This window comes from Phasianus colchicus, chromosome 16, assembly GCF_987193195.1.
Source record: "Phasianus colchicus chromosome 16, bPhaCol1.hap1.1, whole genome shotgun sequence".
Taxonomy (NCBI): domain Eukaryota; kingdom Metazoa; phylum Chordata; class Aves; order Galliformes; family Phasianidae; genus Phasianus; species Phasianus colchicus.
This window is the reverse complement of record NC_143451.1, coordinates 15,469,157-15,496,958: the sequence shown is the minus strand read 5'-3', so window position 1 is coordinate 15,496,958 and position 27,802 is coordinate 15,469,157. Positions and strand designations below refer to the sequence as shown.

The 27,802-nt window shown below is 40.0% G+C and overlaps 2 protein-coding genes across 7 annotated transcripts; one reads left to right on the top strand and one right to left on the bottom strand.

Annotated features, from left to right (window-relative positions):
- Nucleotides 1-160: 160 nt before the first annotated feature.
- Nucleotides 161-20,558, top strand: RSPH10B (radial spoke head 10 homolog B). Of its 5 annotated transcripts, XM_031606974.2 has the most exons (19): nt 164-1,131; nt 1,832-1,907; nt 2,161-2,229; nt 2,457-2,630; nt 3,070-3,155; nt 3,765-3,885; nt 5,662-5,838; nt 6,530-6,671; nt 7,132-7,253; nt 7,682-7,871; nt 8,550-8,661; nt 9,283-9,362; nt 9,452-9,600; nt 10,336-10,443; nt 11,062-11,238; nt 11,961-12,012; nt 12,555-12,747; nt 13,130-13,371; nt 20,399-20,558. In XM_031606974.2, exons 1-18 carry the CDS (start codon nt 881-883, stop codon nt 13,335-13,337), a joined length of 2,487 nt encoding a protein of 828 aa, XP_031462834.2. In that variant the 5' UTR covers nt 164-880; the 3' UTR covers nt 13,338-13,371; nt 20,399-20,558. The 5 variants fall into 5 exon arrangements, with proteins under 5 accessions (XP_090007550.1, XP_090007551.1, XP_031462834.2 ...); XM_090151422.1 differs by lacking the exon at nt 20,399-20,558 and having other exon boundaries at nt 13,130-13,669; XM_090151424.1 differs by lacking the exons at nt 13,130-13,371; nt 20,399-20,558 and having other exon boundaries at nt 161-1,131; nt 12,403-12,642.
- On the bottom strand, nt 13,954-27,619 carry CCZ1 (CCZ1 vacuolar protein trafficking and biogenesis associated). 2 transcript variants are annotated; one of them, XM_031606976.2, is made up of 15 exons: nt 27,369-27,585; nt 25,717-25,814; nt 25,495-25,588; nt 25,323-25,397; nt 24,893-24,940; nt 24,303-24,386; nt 22,153-22,328; nt 21,670-21,751; nt 20,545-20,606; nt 19,732-19,843; nt 18,793-18,826; nt 18,324-18,441; nt 16,633-16,791; nt 15,449-15,576; nt 13,954-14,310 (listed from the first exon to the last, which is right to left on the bottom strand). In XM_031606976.2, the coding sequence occupies exons 1-15, from the start codon at nt 27,468-27,470 to the stop codon at nt 14,255-14,257; spliced, it is 1,428 nt and encodes a 475-aa protein (XP_031462836.1). In that variant the 5' UTR covers nt 27,471-27,585; the 3' UTR covers nt 13,954-14,254. The 2 variants fall into 2 exon arrangements, with proteins under 2 accessions (XP_031462836.1, XP_031462835.2); XM_031606975.2 differs by lacking the exon at nt 25,717-25,814 and having other exon boundaries at nt 27,369-27,619.
- Between the last annotated feature and the right edge of the window lie 183 nt (nt 27,620-27,802).

Here is a 27,802-nt window from a genome sequence, read left to right as displayed (position 1 = left end):
AGGACAAACAGCGAGCAGCCGGCCGGCCGCGCTCACGGGTGCGTGGAGCCAGACGGGGGGCCGGGCTGCCCGCAGGGCCGCCGCGTTCTGCCGCCCCTCGGCCCACGCAGCGCGGAGCCCCACGCGGCGCGGCCGTTTGGCGCGAGGACGGCGGCTCGGCTCGGCTCCGCTCGGCTCGGCTCCCCTCGGCTCGGCTCCGCTCGGCTCGGCTCCCCTCGGCTCGGCTCCCCTCGGCTCGGCTCCCCTCGGCTCGGCTCCCCTCGGCTCGGCTCCCCTCGGCTCGGCTCCCCTCGGCTCGGCTCCCCTCGGCTCTGCGCACGCGCTGCCGTCGCCTTGGTTTCCCGGCGCTGCGCTGGCGCCGTCCGTGCCGCGCTGGGATTTGATTCCTGTATCGTAAGGCTGCGGTCGCTGATCTGTGGGGGAAAAAAGCGTGGATTTGCGCGAGCACAGCTGTTCTCGCTGTCCCGGGGCTTCCTGTAAGCGCTGCCTGGCGGAACGGCCCCGTTCCGTAAGCCGTGACGGCAGGTTAGGCTGCGCCGAGCCCCACAGCGCGGAGCTGCGGCGCTGCAGCTGAGCGGGGCTCTGCGGGCGCTGTGCGCGGCTGGCGGCGGTTCGGCCGTCACACGGCGCCGGATCCGGGCCCGACAAAACTCCCGGGTACGCGGCCGGCTTTGTGCAGCAACAAGAAACCGGCCTGGGAGGCGCTTTGGAGCTGAGCGGGTCTGAGCGCCGCAAAGCGGAGCCCCGAGGAGTCGCCGTGGTCGCGGTGAGGGAAGGGGAGATGCGGCGGGCCGCTTGGTTTTTGTATCGCATGGGAGCGGAGAGCTCTGCGTGAGCAGGCGGTACTCAGAAGGGAAGGAGAGGTTCAGACGTCTCAGTTATGGCAAAGGACAAGAAGAAAGATGGCAAGAAGTCAGAGAAGCCCGTCCATCCTGCCCCTGCGCACGGTGCTGCGGCTGAGAGCAGTCCCACAAAGCTGACGGCTCTGCGCTCCTCGGCCCGTGAGGCAGAAGGAGCACAGGCAAGTGCAGCGGAATCGGATAAAGAACCAGAGAAAGCAGAGGAGCCCCCCGCCCAAGACGTTCCTCCATACTACGAGGAGCCCATTCTTACTCAACTCGTTGTGAAAAGGTATGTTTGGTACGGGTCTGTCCGTTAGATTGGGAATTCTTGGTCAGGTGTCCCTGCTGTACCTGCTACGTGTGATAGAAATACAGCTGAGACACTTGATTTGTGGCAGTGAGCAAAGTTCTTCAGACCCAGTAGCACTGACACCGTGTCGCAGTGATGCACAGAGGTTCCACTGCCCTGCTTGGATCCTGCAGTGCTGCTGGCACTCGCTGCCTGCTGAGAGGCTTGTTCTTCAGTATGGGGTGAGGTGCAGGCGGTTTGTGTGGAAAGCGTATTCACATCACTTAATTTCCAGTTGTTGTTGTCTCTTAGTGTTTATGGCTCTTTGTATCCCTTGTGAATGTCCTGAACCGAGGGAAACAGGTGAATGCCATTTCTTAACGAATCGTTTGGTAGCTCAAGGAAAGTGTATGCGGTGTTTCACGTACCCACCAGGTTGCCTGGTTGTAGGCTAGTAAATGTTAACAGTATGATTCTTTTCTTTTTTTAATGGGAAATAAAATAGAGGTCTGAAGCAACACAGTCATGATATGAAATACTACAGGCAAGATGCTGAGAGCTGCAGATGTTGTATCTTGTGTTGGAAATAGAGCTGCAGCAGGGAACTTTGTGCAATCCATCAGAATTATTTTATGTCTGCTGTGATTTTGGTTTCTTGGCAGCGACCTGGAATGTTCATCTTCAGTTGTTCTCTTTGCAGGTATGAAGGTGACAAAGTTCATAGGTTGTATGAGGGTGAAGGTGTTGCATTTTTTGAGGGAGGAAATATTTATAAGGTGAGTGTATAAATTAATAAATTTTTAAAAATGGTTCTAAAATCTTTTTAGAACAACCGGTAGTTTCTTTTAATGTAGATGCAGGCTGAGTGCTTGAAATGTGTATGTGTTGAAAGTTCTCTTGGTTTCTGGCATTAAAACTTCAATGGAAACTTATTCAGGGTTTCATGTGGTAGTTTGGGTTCTTGTAGTCCCTTGTGTTAGTTGTGGTAGGAACACATTTGCAAACAATGGCATTCTCTTCACTTTGTAGGGCATGTTTTCTGAAGGGCATATGCATGGACAAGGGACTTACACGTGGGCTGATGGAGTGAAGTATGAGGTAAGGTGCAATGCACCTGAACGCTATTACAGCTAATTAGAGGTGTAAATTTGAGTAAAGTTATGTTAGAGTAATTAGTACAGTACAGTTGGTAAATGCAGAACTGTGGCAGTGATTTCAGCTGCAAACCTGGGTTCTTGGAGAAAGCTGGTTATATCTTCCTTGCATTGAGGAGGAACAGTGTCACATGCCTTGTGTTTTGTAAATGCTGTAATTTACTCTCTTAGGGAACGTTCGTTAAGAATGTGCAGATGGTTAATGGATGCTATACGTGGAACGATGGCAGTATTTATGAAGGCTCAATCAAAAATGGACTCAGGCATGGATTTGGCTTTTTCAGGAGTGGTATCCATCCAGTTTCTTACATTGGTTACTGGTATGAAGGCAAAAGACATGGAAAGGTAAATAAAAACACCAAAGCAGAACAGGGGTTCGGGTGAATACATTCTAGAAATGCAATTACTTTTCTGCAAAGGTTTCACAAAGGTGTTCTATGTCACTACACAACCTGATACTGTATAGAGATTCCTTTGTCATTAGCACCTTCTATGAGGTCGTAAATGCTAATAGAAACAGTTGGGTTTGGATCTTGTTTGTAGTAGAGAGAATGAATGGTATGCCAAAAGAGTAATTGGTCTGTCCTGTGGCTTGTCCTTTTGGTTGCTCCAGTTGACAAAGTCAAAACTGATGCCTGCATCCATAGACACAAAATAATGTTGCTACCTACAAAGGACAAAGTGATCACACCTCCACGACGCACTTGGGCAGACCAAGTGACATTTTTTTAATGCAGATGATTATTTAGGTATTGATTTAAACTGACTGTGCTCTTTGTTTCAGGGCACCATTTATTATGACCAGGAACATATGTCTTGGTACTCAGGTGACTGGGTAGATAACGTCAAAGAAGGATGGGGAATAAGATGGTAAAGAAGATACCACTTTGGTTCTTTTTTCATAAAACATCACGCTTCTTTTTTTTCCCTGTTGTTTGAAAACAGATGCAAATGCTACTGTTTCATAGTAATGTATTTTCTGCAGTGGAATGAATAATTGTTTGAAATGCTTGATGGTAAAACAGATCATCTCTGTGACTTCAACTTGTATGTTGATGTATTTATCCTGGTTACTGCTGAAAAGAAAGTCTTAACAACATGAAATAATTTCAACCTTGCCTTTGTAAACCAGAAGTCAACATTTCAAAACAAATTAATTCAATTGATTTGAGTGGATGGAAGTGCTTTTGTGATTAAATGAATAATTTGCTCTAATGTTATATAAACTAGCAATTTGATTAGTTATGATGAAGGCTTTTCAGAGTGAAAGATTAGTTAACTTACAAACCTCTGTAAAAATATTAAGTAAACAGTGCATACAGTGAAACTTGTGTGTTCCTGTTGAGCCAAATTAATGCTGCTATTTGACACAAGGAAAATGCTAAGTTTATTAACACTGAGGTTTTGTGTAAACCCTACTTTTGTAGTACCCACTTAGGAGATCATTCCTAATGAATCCTAACCCTTCTTTTTTTCCAGCTATAAGTCTGGAAATATCTATGAAGGTCACTGGGAGAAAAATGTACGCCATGGAAGGGGAAGAATGAGGTGGCTGACAGCTGATCAGGAGTATGTTGGACAGTGGGTGTATGGAGTACAGGTATTAATTTCTTCCTTGGAACTTCTCTAGTTGAATGTCTGTCCTTTAGTCAGTTGCAGTTTGTTAGGTGTTGTGCAATATTGAGGAGCTCGATGTGATTTTGCTAGCAGAGGTTGAGAAGATATGCTGGTTGTTGTAACTTGATTCTCATGTTGGCAGTGTTCACGTTTTTTAAAGGCTTTTAACTTAAGTCTTAAAAATTGTAATTTAATTCTCTCATAGGAAATTAAAAGCTTGTTAATTTTTTTTTTTTAAGAAGTTAACTGTTTGCTGCTTGTTTAATCTTGAGATGTGACTTCACATGACCTGTCTGTGGTAATACATGTGTGTCATCTGTGAAGTATGCTGCTCCTTGTGGAAGCTTCATCATATAGAGAGATTTCTGTCATTTTGTGTTCCTTCCATGTATTATTCTGTTGGAAAAAAGAGTAGGAGTTACTTCCTCTGTCTTTTCACTCTGCACTGAAGTGTCAAGCAGTCCAGCTTCTGGGGCATCGCGGCACTCTGCAGCATGGTGCTCCTCAGCTGGCTGCCACAGCATTAGGGCTGAAAGGATTCGGACAGGAAAGATGTCTTTAGGCATCCTTTTGTTAGAGCCTGCTAAGTATATGCTGATTTGGGATATCCTCTGGAATGTTTCTCCTGTGCATCTTTGTAGAATATATTCTGCATAGAAGGGCAACAAGGCTGGTGAAGGGCTTGGAGGATATGAAGGAGCGACTGAAGGAACTGGGGCTGTTTGGTCTGGGGAAAAGGAGGCTGAGGGGAGACCTTACTGCTCTCTTCCAGTACCTGAAAGGTGACTGCAGTGAGAGCAGGGCTGGTCTCTTCTCACTGGTGACAGGACGAGGGGAAACGGCCTCACGTTGTGCCAGGGTAAGTTTAGGTTGGGTATCAGGAAACACTTATTTACAGAAAGGTTGTTAAGCCCTGCAATGGGCTGCCCAGGAATGTGCTAAAAATCTGTTTGGATGTGGTGTTCAGGGATGTGATTTAGCAGAGGGCTGTTAGGATAGTATGGTTAAGTTGTGGTTGGACTTGATGATCTTTAAGGTCTTCTTCAACCTGAGCAATTCTATGATTCTGTTCACAGCTATTCATTGGGTGCTCTTTATCTGGGAAAATTATCAGCAGCAACTCTTAGAGATGTCTAGATTGTTCTCATTTGTAAAGGTTTGAGTGTGTAGCATTGCTGCACCAAAAGTTATGCCTTCTGTTTTATGATTTTGGCCAATCATGTCAGAGACAGCTGTTGGTGGGATGGTGGCAGAGGCCACGTTCCATGGCGTGTTGTTGCTGTGTGACAGATGGCAGCAGAGGGGCACTCTGACAGAATGGTGCCTGACATGGAAGTGAGGGTGGAGCAAAGGGTGGAACTGAATTCCTCCACGTGGAAAAAGCGACACCCATCAATGCTTGTGAGTGTTTAAGGAAACCAGACAGTGGCTGTGAGTGCAGTGAGGTGGTGTATTTCAGCAGTGGTGATAGCAACAGTGGATCACCTCTGCTGATGCAGATTTGTACGTGTGCAGTATGCAGGCTCTTATTCATCGCTGGTGAAAATACATAACTGGTGATGGTGACTGTTGAAAAATAGTGGTTTGTAGCTGAGAATTTGCTCTATCAAAGATTGTTATTGTGCTCTTTGGATCTGTTGTAGATTCCATGGAAATAAATAGGAAGCATTGCTTCCAGAGACTCTTCCAGAATGTAGTTCTTGCAGTTCTTCCAAAGACTTTTTAAAAAAATATTTTTAAAGACAAAAATATTTTTCAGCATGGATATGGCACCCACATCTGGTTTCTGAAGAGAATGCCTGCATCTCAGTATCCCCTGAGGAATAAGTACGTGGGTGACTTTGTGAGCGGGGAGCGCCACGGCCGCGGGAAGTTCATCTACGCCAGCGGAGCTGTGTACGATGGCCAGTGGGTTCATAACAAGAAGCATGGCAAGGTGTGTGCTGGTCAGCAGTGAGACAAACCTACAGGCAACACCAGAAAAGACCATTATGCTCTTGTATAGCGGGTTTCTAGATTCCTGTACCAGAAACTACGTTCTGTTTGTGTCATGAATGGAAACTGAACATAAAGCACAGAGGATACTGAAAACAGATGGGGCACTCTCAGGGACCTTCCTGGGCCACCATTTGACTCTGTAGTTAGAAGCATGTCATGCATATAATGAAATACATTTTACTGTGAAGATTTTCAGTGCAATGGCTGCATGTTGACTTTAGCAACAGCTGCTCAGTACTTCTCCTCCTGTGAGCTAACGAATTTCAAGCTATCCTTGCACAGAGGTTTCTAGTAGTAGATTATTTGGTTTAAAAAAACCAAACACACGACTGTGGGTAGCTTGTTAAATATTAAGAAAGACTGCAGTTTTTTGTATGGGGGGGAGTGTTTTCTCTCAAAATATATTAGAAAATTAGAAGGCATACTGACAATTCTTTAACCCAGCAGTGTGCTTTAACAGGTGACATCATATAAAAGATACAAAAAGTTCTTTGTCTTTATCTCATAGTTGCATTTTAACCAAGATGGACAAAAGAAAGGTTAACTGAGTGTTAATAGTATTTTTTTTTCCCTAATCTTCTATTCCATAAGAGAATTTATATTGAAATTAACCAATTAAATGTCTGTAGGGCAAGTTTGTCTTCAAGAATGGAAATATTTATGAAGGAGAATTTAGAGATGATAAGATGGTAGAATATCCTGCTTTTCAGCTGGATGCAGTGAGTGCTCCAAAGCTCAATGCCATTTGCTCAGGAAGTTGTTTTGGCTCTGGTGAGTAACTTAATGAGTTCTAACAGCTTACCTTTTGTTGCTCATTTTTCTCTAATGTGAGTCTGTACTTATTCCAGAGTTAGACCACTTTCTTTGGAGAACTTTGGTGAAGATGAGTTATTTTAATAGCTAATGCTTATTATTTCTATTTGTCTTGTTTCTAGTGTGTGACACTTGGAGTGATGAGCTCCTACTGCATCTTGTAACAGTTTGGAAACTGTGTTGTTTGAAATTTAATGGCATATGTAATACCTGCATTTTTTTTGTTAGTAACTGGATATGAAAAAAACAACCCACTATGTTGTGATGCTATACTGTTGATTATTAAAGAATATTCTGCTCACTGTAGAGGAGGCTGTTAATTCCTGTAGTTAGTAAAATAAGTTGGAATCGTGTACGTTTTATTTTCCTTGTTGTATGTATTTAATTTTCTTTTGGTTCTAATTTATTTGTGTGTTAGAGACCATCAGAATCATTGGCAACTCAGAAAGTCCTTCTGCTCTGGGATCAGATATTGAATTAGATATATCTTCACTGCTTAACTTGTTGCCAAGGCAAGAGAGACAAGAAGAAGTGAAACAAGTAAGACCTTCTGCCTGGTGTATTTAGTTTTTTTTTTTTTTTCTCCAGCAAGTTTCTTGTTATCTTACTTCTGACTTAGTGGTATTAAAGTAAGTCTTTCCATTCATGAGTTATTCAGAAATCCAAAGGCCATGGAAGCAGGAAGGCACAAAGAATGGAGGGTATTGACTCTTCCTGAGCAGCCACTTGGAAACAATAAAAATGTTAGCTTGTTTGAAAGGGCAGTCAGCAGCTGCTTCCAGTTACTGCAGGGTTTGTCTGTCACCAAAAGATATGTATTCTAACTTCATTTGAGTAATGCTGTCCTGAGCCCTAACCAGAAACACTCTGGAGTGTGGAATTTTAAAAATCAAAGTTTTATGTGCTCCATATAAGCAGATTTCTAATTGCTAGGAGACTATACTGAAAACATGTCCTGCTTGTTTTAGGTAGAATTTGCTGTGTTGAGACACATTACAAAACTGAGAAGAATTTACACCTTTTACAGCAGCTTAGGCTGTGATGATTCTCCTGACAACACCTTCCTTATGACCAGGCTCCAGTTTTGGAGATTTCTGAAGGACTGCTGCTTTCATCACTCCAGTTTAACTCTTGCTGAAATGGATCGGATATTGAGCGGTTTGTATTTCCTCTGGATGGGGTCTGGAGTTGAGGAATTTTATTGGTGAAGCTCTATTCTTGTAGTAAATGGCCTGGAACCAGTTACTGTGCTTGTGAATTTGCAGTGCTTGTATTAATGCTTTTACAAACAATGCTTCAGGGGCATTGGTGAGAAAAATGCAAAATTAAAATACCACTTAAAAATGGTTCTAAAGAGCTATCTGTTTAAAAGCTGTATTTATTCCTCATCTTGCCATTACAGTTAAATGCAGTTTTAAGAAGTTTGAGAAGGACAAGTAAAAGACAAAAGTCTTAAATACTTTTTCCATGCTTTTTACTTGGGTTTGAATGTAGTATTTTTTTCTCTTCTGTAGAGCTAGTTAGTGAGTCAGCTCTATTTGGACTGGGAGTGGACCTTTATCCCAAAGGCACACAGTAGAGTCCTCAGTACATGAAGGGTTAACTTCTTAGAGTATTTAGAAAGAGAGATGATAAGATTAAGCTATGGATCCTCTGTGTTCCCTTGCTCTGCTTATTTGAAAATGATGCTATGTCTGGTCTGATTCATCCAGGACTGTTGTTTCACAGCAGCTGTTAAGGAGGGGGAGGATTGGAAAGTTTTAAGCTCATTACAGTCATAGGGATTTTAATCTACGTGATGGCAATAGAGGGTATTTTTTTTTCAATTTTTTTTAGGTGATAAAACACCACTTGAGGAGATACATTCTCCATATGAGACTTTACTGTTTAGAACATTTTTATCTCACCTTATTCATCTGTCATTTCATATCTATCATGAGGAGCACAAGTAAGTTTCATCTTTTAGTGAAATTTATTTCAAAGTCATGTTTGATTTTTATTTTATTTTTTTTCTCCTCTCCTTTTGTTCTCCTCTGCACAAGGCATCTGCTGCTGCACCCTTAGTTGTTCATTCTCTGGTATCTATTCTGATACCAGGCAAAGTATCCCAGTAACTGATTCTGGGCCTGCTAACAAAGTACAGGTGTGTTTTTGCAGCAGCCAAATGTTAGTGCTTTGGGAGCTGGTGTCTGTACATAGCTTTTTATTATTCCATATAAATAGTAGCAGATGCTTTCAAAGAGAAAGGTAGAATGCTGAATTCAAGTGGGCTTTTGATCCTACTACATGAGGGTGCTTTTGAAATTTCTATTTAATGTCTTACATTAATGAAACAACATTTTCATATTGAACATAAATGTGAATCTTCTCCCTTTGATTCTGTGTGAGAGGGTAGTATTCAAGATGGTCTTGAGAAGCTGTTTTCCAAGAGTCTTGAATTTCAGTGAATTGTCAAAAAAAAAAAATCTGTTGTAAAATCTTGCAGGATAAATGTACTTAAAACATAAAAGCTTTCCTTGTACTTTTTGTGGGAAAAAAAAAAAAAAAGTAATTTTTGTTTCAATTATAGAGGTAAAAGTCCTTATCTGCATCAGTGTTTCATTGAAATGATGTCCAGGAATGTTATTCCCACTGCATGTCATATTCAGGGTAAGAAAGATAATTTCTTCTTCAATAATTACCACAGACATCCTGGTCTTAATGTAACTGTTGCTTCTTTCCACTGAATTTTTTTACAGGTTTCTTATTTTCTGAACAGCATCGTGCTGTTTTTGCCATGAGGTACATTGACAAATGCTGGGAAATATACAGAGCTTTTTGTCGTCAGAATACCAGACCTCCATTTGAACCCACAATGAAAATGAGGCAGTTCCTTTGGATGTTGAATGTAATCTTCTAACTACTTTTTTTTGTGTGGCTAGATGCACTTTGTTCAGTTTATATGGGCATTTTAAAGTTCTACCTGTGACTTCTGCACACTTGGAAAAGTATGAGTAGTGCTGCTTGTACAAACTGCCCGACAGATGTTATGGGCACACTGATACAGAAGTTTATGCACTTTTTGCAGGATTGCTTTCTGATCATTTCAAATCATCAAATCTTAGGCGAATGTTTGCCTTTTTTTAATTTTTAATATAAAATTTATATGCTGAAGTATCATGCTGCTACAAATCAAAGAATGGAAACTTTTGGAGTAACGCATAAAGAATTTTGATAAGGTTAATCTTAATGTACTGCATCTTGGTCTTGAGATTCCTTACTAAAATTCAGCAATCCAAGGCTAGATCCAGAGGTGAGGGAACAATTCCAATCGATGTAACTGGGTTCTGAGTCACTGTCACTGCTTAAACCCAAGCCTTTCTTCTTCCTTGAACTTCCTTTAATAAAGCTATCAGAGGACAAAATTGTAATATTTGATATTATTATTTATGAGCTTTCTTGAGTTTTTTTCTTAACATTGTTTCTGAATTATCAGAAAAATTCCGATTGAATTCTATGGGGCCAGAATTTCAGTCTATAATTATGTTGTGGAAATATCAGTTGAATCCAGTACAAATTTTGACACAGGCTTTAAAGAGAGTTGGGTTAGGTCTGTTAACATATAATCTTTAATCTTACTCAGGATTTCAAGCTTATTGGCAAACAATTAACTGCTTCAAGACTTGTGGAAATACTTTTCAAAGATGGTCCCTCCCTACACGACAGCAGCAGTAGCAACCTGGAGCAGGAGGTGTGTATGGGGGACAAAATAACAGCATGCATAGTTGTTCATTGCTACAGGAACAATTAAAATTATTTCTAGGAAGTGTTGCAGCTCCCTGTCTGCTAGACCAGTAAGAAAATGTCATTTACTGTGAAAAAATGAGGTAGCTGGCATGCCACATCCTTGAGGAATGGCTCTTGTTTAGTGAGTCTATTATAAATGAATATTGCATTTGTGATTTTTAAACAGTATCTGATATACACCATGTGTGTTAATAAAGGATTTGCTATGACCTTGTTACTGGCAGTTTTAGAAGCATCATCCACAATTGAACGTTTTAAGTTTTGGCAATGCTGTATGTTACTGCTCAGAGAGAGAAATTTCTTCTAAGTCCAGGTACAACAAAAGTCTTGGCAATATTATAAAGTGACTTGTAGAAGGCATAAACACAGTGTATCACCTTCTGAATTTTTGGTGCTTTGGCCACTTTCATTTTTTCTTTCAAAGAAGGAACCTATGAGTAGACATATGAAGCTGGAAGGGCTTCACAATTAGTTTCTGAGTTCCTGATTTGCTTAGGCACATGTATCTGTAATGAGATTTTGCAAAAATTAATGAATTAATCACTGTTTGTTTTTACTCTAGCTGGTTTTTCTTGAATTTGTTGAAGCTCTTCTTCACTGTGCATTGGTGTATGTTACCAGTGGTATGGTTAAGGAGCAGGTAGATCGAGATAATCAGAAAAGAAGTAACTTTAGAATGGAGCGTTTCTCTGAAGGAACCACAAATGAGACTTTCTACATGCAGTATTCTCTCTCCCAGGTAATGCTGATGCAGACTGATAAAATATTATCACTTGTCCACTTAAAGAGAGCAAAGTCAGGCCCTGCAAAAGCTCAAACATGGGAATTAAAGTCCTGTCTTTGTATAAACATTTGAATGAATCCTTCTGGTTTTCTTTGTTTGCTGCTACCCTTGATCGTAACATCAGTGTAGACACTTCTAACTTGCATGCACATCTCTGTAGATAATTCAAATTACACACAGAATACTTGTAAGTCATCTTCTGTTCAACAAGTGGATGGACTGGTGGCAGACATCCCTCTGCTGCTTTAAGTGGAGAGTCAAAACTAATGTGTAAGAGTGGCCTTAAAGCCGTTGGCATGTTCCCAGAGGATACACTGTGCTCTTTTCTTTTTGCTAATTCTTTTAATATTGATTTAGTAGGTTCTAAGATGCTGCCTGTGACACTGATGCACCCTGCTGTGGGTGGCAAAGAAGCCAAAGTAATTTTAAGTTTTGAAAGGGGCTAGCATTTCACCTAATGTTAAATATAATGTGTTCCTGTGCCTATATGTATGTATGAGCCTAAAAGTGGTGTATTTCTATATCTAACAAAGCATTTGCTCCTGTAAGAAGCCTTTGCTAATCTTATTTAGAATAGAAGTTGCTATTTTCTACATAAAGCAGAACAATGTGATTTCAGTATTGAATTTCAACACAAGACCCAGAACTTACTAACTGAATTTTAAACTTCTTGCTAGGTGCTGGGACCTTGTGAAGACAGAGGGCAAAGTCTTCAAGAATTTCTAATGGGTGAGTACTGTAGTTAATCATAAGCATCCATAAGCAGGGGTGGTAGAGGAGATACACTCTTGCTACAGCTTTAAAGGTGATTAAAATAGTAGTTAATAATTGAAACAATTGGACATATTGTAATTACAGAGGGTAGAGGCGTTCTGTTCTGTATTTACCCAAAGGGTTTACCTCTTCATGTTTGGTTTCCAACAGCTGCTATGCTCAGCTGGGCAAGTTTCAATCTCTGAACTTTGAATGCTTTTTAATTACAAGCTATCACATTTTTCCTTAAGAAAACTGTTCCCAGAAACACTGGGGACAGAGGAACACTGAAGACCTACAAAAGGGCCATCCATTTCCACTTGCAGTCATAAGTTTCTCACAGTTGTCATCTTGCATTCTATGCAGAAGCAAATGTACATTGCCTACAAATGTGGAGAGAAGGAGCACCAGTGCAGCCAGACTTTTCTGTCATAACTTCAGATGAGAAATATTTTATTCCAAAAGGTATTTGAAATAGAAATATTCTTACAAATACACATTTAACTTGCATGTTGCAGATGAACTAGAAGCCCAAACTGGAAAAGATAAGGAATTTGATTGGTGGATGTATCAAGTGCAAATCTTCTTTACAGACAAGTTGTTTCCAGCCTACCAGCATGAAAAAGCGTTGAAGGCAAAAATAAAAGAAAATCGAATACGGAATGCTGAGTTAGCTGAGCTGAGGAGGAGGAAGGATGAGGAGATAGCTAAGTGAGTATTTTACCTTCTATTAAAAAAATTGCTGAAAATGCAAAATTTGCTTTAATAAAGCAGTACAGCACACCACAGCCAGCTCATCTAAATATAGAATGTAACGTGCAGAGTGTAACTTGTGTGACTTAATGGCTGTCAGGACTAATGATTACAGGCTGCTTTCAGGTCACAGAAATGTCTTTCCTGGTACTTAATCCCTGCTCTGTGTAAGGGGAGTCAAGTCAAATGTGTTTTTTGTATACTGTAAATTGGACTTGTAGAACTAAGTAGCTGGACTTCTTGCTTCTCAGTTCATACTGTGAATATAGTTGCAACTGCTTGGCCAGTATAAATGTGTCTCCTCACTTGCAGTACATAACTTTAAATCTTGTTCACTCAGACTTATTGCTGAAAGAGAAGCAGAAGTTGCAAAAAAGCAGAAAGAAGCTGCAGAAGAAGAAGTGTCACTGGAGACCAAGAATACAGTTTTTAAGGAGTTAGAAGAGCTTGGTGCACAGTTAGTACCCCCTCCAAAGGAAGAGGCATCTGCTGTACCAGCCCCACCTGTTACCAAGGTGCCTACAGGAACCAAGAGGAGGAGGAAGTAAATCTTCTGATGAGATCCACTAAATTGACAAGAATGTAAGTGTTCTTTGAAGAAAAAAATACAAACCAAAACCCACACCAAATAATACTTCCACGGGCATCTAAATCACAAGTGCTATATAAGTGAGATTTGCTGTTCTGCTGAAACTGAACTTCAAGACTAGCTGTCCTTAAACAAAGAGTCTTGGGAAAAGGAATATGTGGGCAGTTAAATAAAGTGTAACCCTCTACAGAAATAAACAAAGCTATTCCAGCAATCAGTGTTAGCTAATTAGTTAAAACTTGTATCAGTGTTAAGGTGATACAGAACTCACGTTCCCTATCGTGATGGTATTGCTAAAGTAAATGGCTTCATGTTAAATGTATGTTTTACATACATGAAGTAAGTCAAATAAGTATTTTTTGTGGTCCAGTCTGATTGTGTTTAGAGAGCACTTGCAGGTAGGAATTTGACAATGAAAGAGGTAAATTGAAGCAGGAATTGTTAAAAACAGGTCAGGTCAACATAGAACTGGAGCTAGAAAGTTCTCAGGCAGAGGTCTTTTGTAAGCAGTCTCATTTCACATCGCAGCGTAACATCCTGCTTATTTTATACAAATCAACACAGAGATCAAAAGATGCCCTTAAAAGTGTAACAATTATTAGTTGTATTTTATTTGCCAGTGAAATATTCACATAACATCAGAATGGAATGGTACAGGTGAGTTCAGACCGGTTTTTAATCTGTTTGCACATACATAAACTTTTTTAAAATCTAGAAATTTCATGATCAGTTTACAGATTTTAGTAGAAATTTTGATTCTTACAAAGCAAGTATTGCTTTACTATTGTCCTTATTCCAGTCAATAATATGACTAATAACTTTTCATGTTGAACAAGTGTCTGACATTGACATCTTTATAAATCAGTCCTTTGCAGATTAATCCAAGAAGAAAATATTATTAAATTGCGTCGCACAAAGTTTCTTCACTTCTTCTGTAAAACAAACAAAAAAACCCCCACATTTTTAGAAATTATGATATTTTAAAGGGACCTATGTAAGAACCAGGGCTAGCATCAAGTAGAATATAATTAAATAGACAAACAAAACAAAACAAAAACTGAGATTGTGCTGTAGAATTTTTTTTGTTGTTGTTTTCAGTAAGAGAAAGTTGAGTCAAGTCAGAAATTTCAGTCCCTCTGAAAGAGGAGCTGTAAGTGTCAAAAGTGTAAATGAGGAGGAGTTGGCTGGACCATTTGTCTTGTCAAACCTCTACACTGCAACAGAATACCTAGCTTCCACACAAGGAAATATATTATAATTCCTTTTCAGAGGAAGGAGGGATTGCTGGAGTCTATTTCAATAAATCAAGTCAGCAAAGCTTTTTGCAGTTTGGCAGACAATGGTGCAGGGGTAGCAGTACTTCCTGGATTTATATGGCACACAAAGAAATATCTGTTTCTGTACTACAGATTTGATCCTGAAGAATAACAGTCAGATAAATCATGCAACCAGCTTCTCCTCCTAAAACTTAGATTATTATGCTTTCATCTTAAAAATAAATAAATAAAGTAATAATAATAATTCTTTCCCATCATCCATCTGAGAGTACTGCCTCTTATTAAAACACACAGTCTCAAAATTGCTGCTGTCATACTCAAACTACTCCTCTTAAAAATGAATCTATTTAAAAGCTTACTGCATCTTCATGTTGATTTGCCCTTTAAGAGTAGATCAGTCTTTAAATAGCATTAAAAATAGACAATAACTGAATGAATACTAATGACAGGAGAGACAATGATGTATAAATAACCTACTACTGGATCACTGGCAAAAGTCAGCTATAACGATTTTCAACTAATCAACTAATACGCTTCATTCATTGTTCCTCAGCTTCTCTATTTCCAAGGAGGAAGAATAACTGATTAAGTATTTGGCAGGCATACTTAAATGATTTTGCTATTTTTTTTGTAACTGATGGAAGGCAGACTAAAACCTTACAGAAACTTACCTTGTCCTGTCTGTCACAGATCAATCTGTCTCTAGATTTTTGGATCAGATGAATTTTATTACTTTTCCACAGACAGATATTTTAGTAGTAACTACTGAAAGGTAATAAAAACCAATCCTTACCGTTAACTTCAATCAGATTTGCATTTTTTTGATTCAAAATAACATACAATTCTCGTTGGTCAGACTTTTTCCCAACTACCCAGTAATCACTCATTGCCTTCACAATAATTTCCTCATCTTCATCAACTCTGAAAGAAGTGGCAGAAAGTAAAGGTGATGGCAAACTGATTTTCTTCAATTTTCAGTACAAATGATTATGAAGAATGTCCTAATTTGTTGTGTCTATATAGTATCAGAGTACTAACTTGATAATTCAATAATTGATCAATCCAACATGAAAGCTTCACAAATAAGCTGTGCAGAATGATTTAGTCGTTTAAGGACACAGATCTTAATTTGTCTGCTGGCCAACCACTCTGCTACTCTGAAGAAAACATCTGTCTTCCAGGAAGTTGAGGACACACTTCAAACATTGTTTTGTTACCATGACCAGAGTACAGGTGGATACACTGTGATGATAATAGGCTCTCACATATCAAGTTGTTAAACCTACAACTCAGCCATGCTGAAGAACTAGGTCTGTTATGTAAGGCTGACACTAACCCAGTAGTTCTGTAATATGCAACTTTTTGATTTAAAGAAAAATGAAAAACTTGAAAAACTTAAGTGGGGCAATTGCTAGTTCCTAGTTAGAGCTATAGATATCACAGTCATTTTGTAGTGAAAGGAAGGTCTCTTCACCATGAAATAGGTAAGAGGATACCATTTACAGAAAGCTAGTTGCATTTTCTAGGAGGTGTATTGTAATAACTGCAAGGTTTGTATTCCATCTATTGCCCAGTCCCTAAAAGCAGCCAGTTATTTCAGAGGAGCATATAATATATTAGGTTGAAGCAGGTTTCTCTGTTCTTTATTCTACTTAGCCTGAAATTAGTCAGACCTATGTGCAAAAGCACTAGATAAAGCTTCAGGTTTCTTACAGTTTCTCTAAAGCTTCAAACAGACTTTCTAATATAGTACAGAGGTCCTGGTCCTTTATTAAAATTCTTTTTTTTAAAGAACAAGAAAAGTTTGTATGACATATACCTCTAACCACCACCAAATATTTAGTATGACCACCATAACTAAGTCTATCATACAAAGCTATGAAAGTTATCCGTGTCAAAAAGGCACGGAAGCTTCACAAATTAAAAAAATTTAATTGACAGAAGGACTTAAAAGACTATTTAATAGCTGAGCATTACCTAGAGAAGTCACTGTTGATATCACCAAGAATCTTCATGAGGTCAGGATGTACAGATGCAAGTGATACACTGGGTGTTTTCCTCATGTGAATGGTACTCTTCTCTGCAAGGTTCATGTGATTGAAGTAGATGAACTTAAACTGAGGCTCCTTCTCAGCCCTAGGAAGATTCAGGAAAAGGAAGTGACTTGCAAATACTGCCACAGTACCTAAGCACAAGACTCAGAGAGAACACTTGTCAGCTAGCCAGCATAAAACTGAGACATCCTGAAATTATTTTCACATTAAAGAGACCAAGTAAGACTTGTGGCAAAATCAAACATCATTTCAATACTTAAATGAGAAAATAAAATGAAAAAAATCAGTCTTTCCTCTTCTTGGGCTACTAAGAAATAGACACACTGCAGTCTGACAGCCTGGTCCCATGTACCAGCAGTATTTTGTCTGCATTTTTTGGCTATTTTTTCTCCACTGTTTTGTTTCCTTGCCTTGTCAGCTTAGATTGATTTTTAAACAGACTCTTTAAACTGACTAATTTGGAATCTTCTATTCACCTCTTTAATTTTCTACCATAAAAAGAAAGAACTCTGCCTTGATCAATGCAATTAAATATTTCATCATCGGTGGTGTGGCCAGGTGACACTATTTTCAAACTTCTGCCTTCGTTATTCTTTTCCATTTCCTCTTTTATTACAGTAATGTAACATCTGTCACTTACAGCTGTAATTCTGTAGGAGCCATAAGAAATTTAAATTAGCAAAAACTGGCTATAGCAAGTGGTACTACAGGCCATGTATTATTCAGAGTGAAGGAGATACCCTGATGACACCAGTCACCTTAGCAAACAACTAGATACACTTTCTCTCTGTCACTCCAATGAATTAGTTTCAAGAAACTGTATCATGTTTTCAGGACACTATGGCATTAAACTTTAAAAAAGTTAAAGTAGCCAAAGCCAGAACCAGGTAACATAAAAAGACCCCCAAGTAGTCTGGGAAGGCAGAAGTCAAATGAAATCAGCATAAGAAAGGAGGTGGGCACAGAGCCAGCAGTATTTTTTTTTTCTTTAAGAAACTCAAATATTCTAATTGCCCAGGGCTATCTGTGAACTTCAAGAGATTCTGTCTTGCTCAAGAAAAGTTGGGAAGTATAAACTGAAGTTAAGGATTTACAGGAACTGCTGATTTTCTATTTCAACATGCAGGGAGATGGATGGTAAAAACTTAAGAACTTAAGTTTTTTATCTTATAGATACATCAGCTAGTTTCATGTTCACATATGAAAGAAACAAAATCCAAATATTCCACCTGTACCTGAATAATCAGTTAACAGCTTGGGAATGAGTTGACAGAATCTTAACTGATAATAGTTAAGAATTATTATCTTAGTGTTTACATGATTTTTTTGCAGCGGTTCTGCATATAGAGGAAAAAGGTTTCAGCTACACAATGAACATTTATTTCTGTATAAATAACATGCATGTTATTACTTCAGGGAGACTTGAATATGTAGCAACAAGGACTTTATAAATGCTTAAGGTACAGAAGGGTAGATAAACGTTGTTTAAGATACACAGCTCACTCAATGCTTTCAACATTTAGAAAAACGTTGCTATTATATAAGCAGTCCAATAAGCCTAATTTTTAACCAACTAATACAGGACTATGAGACAAGCAGAAATGTGGTACAAACCCTGATATTCTCTTGTTGATGTTGTATTGTTCGCATATGTCTGATGCTAACACAGTGAGCTGAGGCCCAACAATGCTGTCCAGTTTACGGCAAAACTCCAGTGTGGGTGGAATTGAAGCTAAGATGGTAAAGAAAAGGGAGAAGTGAGATTCTTTTCCAACAGTAGAGAGGGTACAATTTCTGTAGTTGCTTTCCTTAAACATCATTGGAAGCCCTAGGACCAATTTATCTTTTAATTATACTCATGCACTGTGCAAATCATCCGAAAGTTAACTTTAAGCAATACTTAGTCATTTTATTGTGCAAACTGAATTACCAGTGAAGCAAAATCAAAAGATCAATAAAAAGCACTCGGGAAGAAGAAACTCAAATAAGAAATTAACTTGAGTATTTTTCAAGATTAAAACAAGTTTTATGCATTTTGTATTAACTGTGTCTCACTTTAGAAATGATACCAGCAGGTACTTACCATCAATCATAAAGCACACAGCTGCACTCATGGCCTGGAACAACAAAAAAGTTACAACACAAAGACACTTAGAACGGGTTACTTCAGCCACCTCAAAGAAATGGCAGTACTTCAGTCAACCAATTTTTTAAAAAATTACTAGTGTTACTAAAAATTCACCCAGTTTAAAAGTAACCATCACGCAATCATCCCTAACACAGGGTAGTTACAATCTTAAACCCTGTGTATGGGAACTGCTGGGTCCTGGCCTGAGCCACTGATTGAGCACCTGGGGAAAAAACCCCTCAAGTCTGGGAGCACAGGTGAAGGCAATTCACCTGTGGGACAGGAAGAGGTGGAGCCTGGCTGCAGCTCTGCAGCTCTCTTAGACCTTATTTAAGGGCTGACTGCACCTGGAGATCCCTCCTTGGTGAAGCTTTCCTCTGTGAACCTGAATCTTCTGATACAGGTGAGCAATCTTCTTCTATTCCTTTCCCTACAGCATCTTTCTATTGTGTCAATCCTTCTGTCATTACACCTCTGTGTAATGCCTTCCCCATTATACTGATCTGTTCAATTGCTATATCCTGTAAACTGCACTGAGATTTAAATAGGAGAAATGTAAAATGTATTAATAAATGCATTCTATGCAAGGATGTATATCTGCTAGGAACTGCCTCCCCACCTATTAACACAATATAGAGATAAGTATGAAATCACAAAGTTGAAGGCTGATATTTTGTTTTGATAAAGCATTATTTTGGGAAGGTACAGAAGAGAGGAAAAGAGGATTCAGGTTTTAAAGCTTCTTGCTCAAAATTCCAAAGAGTTTTCTGCCTCTTTAGTCTGGTCCTATCAATTCATGTCTGAATGCAATTCATGAGTATTTCATATTGCTGGTTTCCTCACTATATATAGATTCTTAGATTTGAGGAGTAATTGCAGAGAAAAATGCAATACCTTATAAACAATTAGATGAAGCTCTTCATATGTGTCATCAGTATTAACAAATATTTTGGGAAATCTGCATTTTGCTTCTGGATCGTTAAGATTTAAGGGTCCAGTAAGAAACCTATAAAATAATTTAACAGCTTAGATGTGATGCATTCTTGTATTTCAGTTTTTTTTAATTTAACAGATGTTTAAGTTAGCAACTACTTGCATGAAGTTAGCAACTACTTGCATGAGTACTAAGCTATTCAGAGAAGCACAGAGCCCTTTTTCACTGCTACTGGGAAAGCCTGCATCCTTTGCTTTCCACCAGTAGCTCTATGTAGAACAGTGGTATGCTAGCGGAACGTAACTTTGAGGGGAAAGCCAGGAGAGTTTGTGCCATTGCTTCAATCCCTATAGAATACACTCTATCAGACAAAGGGAACTACAGTATTAAAAGAAAGATGTCCAAATCCACAATTATTCAGATCTTGCCCAGTTGCTTACATGCCCACCCTGACAAACTGAGTACAGTATCATTAGAAACATGCACCTTTGTCTCAAGTGCCTGACTGAAAGGAAGTGTCTGGAGTGCTGCCAAAACTTTTCATGCAGTACATTAAGAACAGTGGAGAGGAAAAGGCTTAATTACTGTTACTGCATACTTTTTCTTTTTTTTTTTTTTTCCTTCCAGAGTTTAGGTTTTACCTAGCGCTGACTACTGTGTGGCCTATGGAATAAACTACATGTGGAATGTGCATCCCAAAATAAATTCCTTCTTCTCAAACGTTTTGCCCTCGAGGGAAGCAGTAATAGATGGAGACAGTTATTAAGAGCTACCTTCCATAATGTTGTAGATTTCCTGGCATTTCAGCCCGTATTGGAGAATCTCTTCCTGCTAACTGAAGCAAAAAGGAACAAGAAAAAACAGCTTATAGGTATTTCCTGTTAATGTTCTGTGGACTGTCTTTAAATCATACTAAAGCAAACCATCTGCAAAAAATAACAGTTGGCTAAAGTGCAAGAGTTGCTGACAGGGCATTCAGATTTTGCATTTATTAATTTTTAAATGTAATTCATGGAGCTCTGCCAGGGTGGGGGGGTAGGGAGGGTGACTAACTCCTTGTGGTTTGAATGGCATTTCACACTGAAACAAACACCATAAGTCAAATGTTCTCTTTTTGAAAAGCTTGTTAAAAGCCACAGGAGCTTGCTTTTCAGTTATAGGAGGTGAAAAGGTTCTGCCAATAATGCTTGAAGACTTTCAAAATTCACTTCAGGCAGTTTGAAACTTCAATTCACCCAGCCCTGAACTGCTAGACAAAGACTCGGAGGTCAATTAGGATTTCCTAAGATACTGTATGTCAAAATTGCTGTATTTGATTAACAATGTATTAACAACAAAACAACACATGACTTACTCAATTACCTTAAATCTTTTAAGTGTTAATATGCATTAACACTGCACATCTTTGGTAGACTCAAATGCGTGTTTTTAAATCATTTCATTTTAAAATAATACCTTCATTAAAATGCTCATTTCCTATGATAACAGAAGCGTATGAGAAGAGCAGTAAGACACATTTCAATCCCACTTTCTGTTAGTTATAAAAGATTCTACTTCAACAGCTTGTGGACTTTATTGAGGATGTTGGCTATGAACATACCTAGCATCCTCTTTGAAGTTTGAGCAGGTCTCCACTGGTGCTACAAGGAGTCATTAGGTTTCAGCACTTAGGAAAGCCCCTCTCAGGGACTCATATTCACAGTATCAGCAGAATTCTGATATACTGTAATTGATAGGTGCAAACATTACTGACTTCAGCTGAGCATCTCAAAAGCAACAAATCTCAGATATTCCTAAACTGAAACTTAAGATGAGGAAGGGAGAAGAGATGCTTCTGTTTTATATTTTAGACTTCAGTGTTACAGGATACACAAAAAAATGAATCCAACGTATCATACCTCAGGCTCCATGTGTCTTGGGAACAGAGATGTTGTGAGATACTTGTACAGAATTCTCATATCGTCTTGTTCCAGTCCACTCCTGAAGCACAGGGAAATGGAAAAATGCAAATTGTTTGTTATGTGGTTCTCATTTTCCCCCTAATCACAACCCAGGCAGCAAAACAGAACTAGGGTGGGTAGCAACATTTCAGTGTCTTCATAGACTAAGTCTCAGAATATTCATTTTATTTAAAATGTTATTTTATTTCCTAAATTCAAAACACATCCAAGTTTGCTTTAAAATAAAGTCATTTTTTTCTGCTACTAAACCATATTCAGTGTCATAATTATGTAACTTAAGCACAAAGTAGAGTTGTTCTCTTCTGTGAAACTTGAAAAAATAAAATGCTTAGCTGGAAGTGAAGCACTATGCCCTGAACAGCTTTGCCATGCCAGTAAATTCCCCCCAGATCCCACAGAATAAATTATTGAAGTACCTACCAGATCAGCTGATCATTGTAGAGAAATGCAGTATATTTGACTATGTTTAGGCTTTCTTCCATCCTATTAATAAATGACTGAATTTTCAAGTAAGTCATTTTATCCAGTGGAAAGAAGCTGATTCCACAAAATACATCCAGCAGATCACAAGACTGTAAGTGCAGTGTCTGCAAGTACTAAGAGAATAATTGCCATTGTTTTTGAGAATTCAGAAAGCTTCCAATGTGTAGATTTAAATGACAGATTTGAATCTAATCCCCTGTAATCTATGCTAAGGACCCCAAAAAGCTTTCAATTCTGCTTGTGCGAAGTTTTTCTTTATGTGTCAACATGATTTCAGGTCTCAGCTTACTAATATTTCATCAGCTGGCTTTTAAGGCCAGCTCAAGATCCTTTGAGAGGATAAGAAAGCACAGCCTTTCATACTAGTGTTCCATTTCAGAAGTAACTGTAACAATTAACAGATTAGCTTGTGACATGCAAAGGAAAAGATTATTTTCTTTCCTGATAGCGCATTTAAAATCTCTGGGTAAAGCTTACAATCTGTCCAGCATCCTGGTCTGTGCAAGATAAGTTAGTCAATGGCTCCCTCTACAGTCATTTCACATTACCAAAAAAATTACCTTGCTACTCAGAGTAGCACATACTATTATGATAACAGACCAGTAGGAAAATGTCAACAAAAATTAGATTTGTATACACAAGACAGAATAGCCAAAGTTATTTCTTATATCAAGTTATTACAGATGTCTTTGTCTACCCGGCATAAAAAAAAAAAAAGCTGCATTCAACCAAACACAAACATACACACAGCACTGCTCAGATCAACCTGTCCGTCTTAGCAGAATAATTTTCTTAAAGTTTATGCATTTCTATATCAGATGACAACATTTTTGTTCACGTTCACATATCCCACAGTACATACAGACAGTATGACAAGTCTCTGTCTCAGTTTAAATCTCATTTTCTTTCACAGTTTCAATGCAGACCAAGCATACCATCAATGTTTGGCCAATTAATTCAATAGGCTCTGCATGAAAGTTTTTTTCTAAGCATTTCTTATTCCCCAGTAGAAAGAGAAATATTTTATCACTTGGGCTTCTTGGTTACACAAATCTCAGTACCTACTCTTTTATCTTCAGTTGGAGCATAAAAAGAAAAATAATATTTTTAGATTAAAATCTATTGCTTCTCTTTTTGCTGTACTCTATTTTTGAATTTAGTCTAGAAAATGTAGACAGCTAATCAAACAAGCACTCCTTGTGCTGTCAAGGTTTATCCTAGGCCTTACTTTAGTCTTACAATAAAACAAACATGCAGACAGACAAAACTCCAAGATGAAACGAAAACCCACAAAGAGAACAATTTTTTTTAAATACCACTTTAAAATGACTACTCTCCCACCTTCATCAGAGCTATTGATAGTCAGATGTCTGTGACAGTTACTCAGAGACACTACCAGCTGACAGCAGTCCTCAGCTTCCTTCTGCGCAACAGACACACGGATGCCACCTTCTAAAGTCAGCCTGATGAAACTTTTCACGTCAAAACTGAAAGTTTTGCTAGATGTGACTATTTGGAAGTTACATGAATAATATTTGATTGACTTCCTGCTTAGAAATAGGTTTTGCTTTCCATCTTTTTGCTCAAGCATTTGCTTTTCAAAGTTGAAGCTAAATACTGAAGACAAGTTATAAACAAGGCTTATTTTCTGAAATCAGGCATGACTACTGACACCACAAAGGAAAAAAAAATTAGTTAAGTATCACCACTACCCATTACTTCACAGTACTATGAGACTTGAATGTCTGTGCATGTAGGCTGTGGAATCACTATCTCCAGATATTTTCAAGAGCCAGGTTGGATGGGGCCGTGGGCAATCTGTTCTAGCATCAGATCTGGAGGTTGGTGGCCCTGCCTGTGGCTGGGGGGTTGGAACTTGATGATCCTTTGGGTCCCTTCCAACCCAAGCCATTCTATGATTCTATTTTAGTAGCAAGCAGGAAGTATTTGGAAAAAAAATGAGTAACCAGACTTGGTGTTGTTGCTGCATCTCTCCTGCTGTGCATGCATTACAATCTCACTGAAGCCACATAGAGAAGATTTTGGATTTTATTCCCACTGAACAATTATACTGTATGTGTTCTTACCCGATGGAAGAATTTCTCTAGTCTCTCCTTTAAAACTTTTACACCTCCATCTTCCATTGCTTTCAGAAATGTGCCATTGAAAAGCTAGTGGTTAAAAGAAGTCAGTCAGTTGTGTAGTCAGTTGCACCTTTCTTGCAACTTTTCAACAGTACAGCTCATGTCCCTCACTATTTCAACTCTGCATAGATCCAAATGTACCCTTTTATTGGGAAAGTCTTTCTGATTTGCAGTCTAGATATATATAGTAGCAGAGTCAGAATTAAGGTATTCTCTATTAGTGGCAAAGTCACTTATCTGTGTTGCTTAAGCATCTTATTTTCCAAAAGTCAGATTGATGGCCTTTATTCAGTATTGAATACTGAATAACCATAGATAGTATCTAATACCATCAAAATCAAGTGGACTTGACAGAAATTAGAGGGCTCTTATTTTTACAGTAAACTAATGAACTAATGCTGGCAACAGTTGGATTTTTTTCTTCCACCACCACGGTAACAGCTTCAGGAAGAGAGCAGCCAGCAACAGTGAGCTTGCACATCCAGATGGTATCATGAGGATTTCCTCTACTGCCTGTGTGTTATTAACCCTACCTTGTACATGCTGTAGCACTGCTGCAGGACTGAACTATAAACCTTGTCCTGCAGAAAACAGAGCAAGGCATTAGTGTAAGCAGAGGTAGTATTTCAAATATTTTGGCTGAGCTACACATAAATGTTTTAAAAGAGCAGGCACATGCACAGATCAGTGAAATTGATTTCTGGAAATGTACACAGCATTTCCAGTCAGCATACAGAAATTTCTTTATACTTCTAAGCTATGAAAGTGAGTCACCTCACATTTAGGATCAAAAGCATTATTAACTCACACACAAGATGTCAGTTACAAATATTGTATTTCCCTAAGGCCAATGGTTAATCTTATCAAGAAGAAAACAACTTGGGTACTTCTGATGGTACTTTAAAATGCAATATAACTGATGAAAAATAGGAGGAGGAAAAAAAAAAAAGAGTTCAGTATTACCAGCAATTCTTCTTCCTGGTATTCATAGACTGGCTTTCCATCTTTGTGTTTTTCTATTATGGGATTTCGTACAACCTAGAAAATGGAACAGGCTGGCATTAGACAATGCAGAATGCATTGAGAACATTCTGATACAACGTTTTAGAAATATGCATATCATGTGCATAAGTACCATGACCATCCAGAAGTTCTCTTCAGGTTCATGGAAAAACTGCCTGTTCTTCTGTGTATGTAGGGATTTTGCAGGTTTTGTTGGACTAAAGGTCCTGGAAAGAAAACATATATGTAGATATAGATACTTGCGTACGCATGCAAAAAGAAAACCTGTATGATTGGGAAGTTTAAAACATACTGTTTGCACTAATACAATGAGCCACACAGTCAGACTTTATACCTTGTGAATTGCACTATAGCTTCACATAGTCCCACATTTCTAATTTTTTCATTCTTTTCTACTTCATTTGGGTGATAGAAGAGAATCTTCTTCTCTTCCTAAAATTTGAAATAAGAAGGAAAGCAAAATACATTTTAACAGAATCAAGGTTAAAAAATACGCAGCTCACAGTTTGATTGTTTTTAAGTCCTAATCTCTTAATCTTCTACGTAGAATTATATCTTGTACCTAAACAAGCTTTCAAAGTAACAAATAAAAGGCATAATTAAGCACACTTAAACAGTCAGCCCAAGACATTTCAAAAAGGTTTATAAATTCCAAGGCTATTTGAATCATAGGATGTAACCACAGCCAGTTCAAAGCAAGGCTAGTTTCAAAGCCAGATCAAAGCACGGCCAGCTTCAGAGCTATCTCCAACTGCTCAGGGCCGGTCAAGTTCTGAACATATTCAAGGCTGGAGATTCCACAGCCTTTCTGGGATCCGTTCTGGTGTTTGATCATTTCAACGTGAACAATTTCTTCTAGCTCATCAGAAGTTCCCTTGCTGCAAGTTCTTCTATTGCCTCTCATTGTTTCCCTGTGCATCTTCAAGAACCTGGCTCTGTCCTCTCTATAACCACCTTTGAGCCAGGAGAAGTCAGCTATCAACCTCCTTCCAACGTGCCGTTCTTCAGCCTGCACGGTCTCAGTTCTCTAGGGGTCTCCTTGTACATCACACACTGCAGCCCCCTCACCAACCCGGTGGCCTTTCATCTTCCAGTCTGTCAATATTTTTCCTACTCTGGGAAGTCCCAGAGGACATCCGTGCTCACAAACAGGGTAAGCAATCGCTTTGTCTGGCTGCCAATACACTGTCACACAGCACAGGACGCCGTCCATTTGCACACGCGCACACTGCTGATTCATATGCAACCTGCTGCTCACTGGGACTCCCCGGTCCCGTTCGGCAAAGCTGCTTTCCAACCGGTGAGCCCTGGGCCCGTCGTGCTGCACGAGGCAGTTGTGCCCCACACGCAGCTCTCTGCATTTGCCTTTGCTAATTGGAGGTTTCTGCTCATCCAAATCCCCGCCTTGCTGAGCATCCCTCTGAGCACCTCCCCTGGTTCTGGGATTTCGTGAGGAAGCATTCAGCCTCATTACTGGGTCATTAATAAATACACAATGCGTGAGGATGTAGCCTTGTGCCAAAACACTTCTGGAAGTGAAAACAGTCACATGAACCATGCAATTTGTTATCACCTAAAAACAGATGATCGCTTACTAAAATTAAAGGCGACAGCGGCATGAAAACACTGCTGGCAATAACTTGGACTATGCCAAGTTTTCTAGTGAGTTACAGCGCGATGATAAAGTTATCGTCCCTGACACAGCACCAACAGCCCAGCCCCCGGCCGCAGTGTTCCACCGGCTGCCCTGAGCCGGCCCCGGTTGCCGCCACCCCCGGAGCGGACACAGCCGCAGAGCCGCGCTGCCCCCGCCGCCTTTGTTCGCGGGGCTCCGCGGGGCGAGGCGCCAACCCGGCAGGTACGCACTGCCAGCAGCGCTTCGGAGCCGGGCAGCCGAGCAGCCGAGCCCAGCCGCCCCTAAGGCCCTCTGCGGAGACGGGGCCGGGCCGCTCCTCTCCCCATCGGCTCTCCCCACCCCTCCGGTACCTCTCCCTCTTTGGGCCCCAGCTTGGGGTTGTAGATGAAGAAACTGAGCAGGGTCGGAGCGAGCTGCTTCTCCTGGCCGGCACCCGCCGCCGCCGTCGCCATCCCGAACCGGAAGCGAGCCCGCCTGTGGCCGGCCGCCGCCACAAAACATCGGGGAGCAGCCCGGGGCCCTCCGCCGGCACCGGCCCGGAGCACTTCCGCCTTCCTCCTTCCTCCCCGGAAGCGCACGGCGCCATCCCGGAAGTGCTCCCGGGCCAGGCGTGGGCCGCGCTCCACAGCGCCCCCAGCGGCGGGGCGGGGCGCCGCCGCCTCGTGCTTTTTTGTGAACTTCCAGACCCAACCGGAGCAAATTTCGGTTGAATTTAGTAGAGCTACGGAAGAGGTGCGGCACCGCTCCGCACAGCCGTGCAGCTGGGGAACCTGGGGACATCGGC